The sequence below is a fragment of the Olea europaea genome, chromosome 5 (genome assembly GCF_002742605.1).
Source record: "Olea europaea var. sylvestris chromosome 5, O_europaea_v1, whole genome shotgun sequence".
Taxonomy (NCBI): domain Eukaryota; kingdom Viridiplantae; phylum Streptophyta; class Magnoliopsida; order Lamiales; family Oleaceae; genus Olea; species Olea europaea.
In genome coordinates this window covers 4,979,847-4,981,471 of record NC_036241.1, presented here as the reverse complement: position 1 = coordinate 4,981,471, position 1,625 = coordinate 4,979,847, and the positions used below count along the sequence as shown (strand labels likewise).

General features: G+C 45.9%; 1 protein-coding gene across 1 annotated transcript; it reads right to left on the bottom strand.

Annotated features, from left to right (window-relative positions):
- Positions 1-6: 6 nt before the first annotated feature.
- On the bottom strand, positions 7-1,619 carry LOC111394465 (coatomer subunit alpha-2-like). Its single transcript, XM_023020301.1, has one exon. It carries the CDS (start codon positions 1,605-1,607, stop codon positions 117-119), a length of 1,491 nt encoding a protein of 496 aa, XP_022876069.1. The 5' UTR covers positions 1,608-1,619; the 3' UTR covers positions 7-116.
- Positions 1,620-1,625: the final 6 nt, after the last annotated feature.

Sequence of the window (1,625 nt, the reverse complement as noted above, 5' to 3'; positions counted from 1 at the left end):
GAACATAGCTATAATCTAAATGAAAACCTTCGTTCGATAATCCTACCCCTTTGTTTGTGAGATAAAAGCCGTCCACTGACTTGACTTTTGTTGCTAATGAAAAGCAAGAAGGCTGATCATCTGATCTGTGATGGCGAACAGACTAAACCAGATGCGTCAGCTCCTACCTCTGCAAGCTCACAAACTGTACAAAGCTTCTCTTTCTGCGATGGAACAAAATGTGTACTGCAGTAAGGGCAAGTAACGTCTTTCTGACCCCGGTAAATTGGGGTGTACGTGGACCCACACACTACAAAAGGGTTTCTGAAGTCGTAATTCAGCGGTATAACATCTCTCATATTCCTCTCGGCCGCCTGCAGCACTTGACGGGCTTTCTTGGCTTGGTTTTCGGCAGCTGGATTAGTCTCCAGAAGTTCCCTGGCAAAATGGGCAGCAGTGCTCAGGTTTTGTGCTTTATAGCAAATAGTCATGGCATTCAACAGTGCAAGTCTGCGGTGAGGAAGTTGAAGCTTGCAGTGGGTAAAATAAGCTGCCAATTCCTGCTGACGAACTGGATTGTCAGTCAATTCCTTCCTCTTGAATTCCATCTGCAAGCCCAGAACATACTCCTTTACAATGATGATTAGTTCTTTAACTTCATCCACCTCTCTTCGTGACTCAACCACAATAAATGGAATTGTTTGAAGAATAGCCATGAAATGTCGAAGGGCTTCAGAAAATTTTCCAGCAGTAGTCGCCTTGTAACCAGCCTGTAGCTTCTCTTCCAACTGAGAGAAATTGAACACAAGCGCAGGCGGACCCCGTACATTTGGACTTGCTGACTCGCTCCAACCCCTCTCGACTGCAACAGAAATCACTGGGGCCAGGGACAAGGCACGTAAATAAGTGTGACTGCCCATGTGAAGATCCATAAACTGTGATCTCAATGGAGAGAAGTTCTTTATCCCTAATTGACGGTACAATAAACGCATTGCTGTGTCAAAGTTTCCAGCAGCTATATGTTCAGAAGCAAGAGATGATCTCTGGACCCAAATCTGGCTTACAGGCATGCCAGGGTTGGGAGCGACAAATACAGAAGTGCGTGCATTTGGAGCAGTTTTTGGAGTGTCAGTATCCGGGGGCAGATCCAGATCCTCAAGATCCCATCCTCCCTCAGTTTCTTCATGCACGTCCTCTTCCTCCACCACCATACTAATGTCTCCATTTTGCATGTTATTCACTTCACCAATATCCAAAGCCTCACCCCAATCAGCATCTGCAGTCTCTTCATAATCTTCTTCTGCACCTCTGCCTGCATCATCGAGACCACCCTCGAAAATTCCTTTACTGACCATTAATAAAGGCCAATCTCCCGCACACAGAACAGGACTTGGAGGCATCAACAAAGAAGCTTTCTTCCCCTCAGGAAAAGAAGGAACATTATCCCCTAGTTCCACGGCTAATCGATTCGCAATATCATGGAGCCCATGGACTGAGGCAGTTATATATGCGAGGGGCAGATGTCCTGCATTCTCCAGAATCTTGACACGCTCGTGCACATCACCAAGGTACAATGCATCATGGAACTGGCCCATAACATCATTCTTGACCTCAGCAATTTTCATCATTTTGGACAATTTGTCCAC

What these genes read in the sequence shown, in the direction of transcription:
- LOC111394465 (XM_023020301.1), bottom strand. Translation starts at nt 1,607, where the DNA reads ATGATGAAAATTGCTGAGGTCAAGAATGATGTTATGGGCCAGTTCCAT.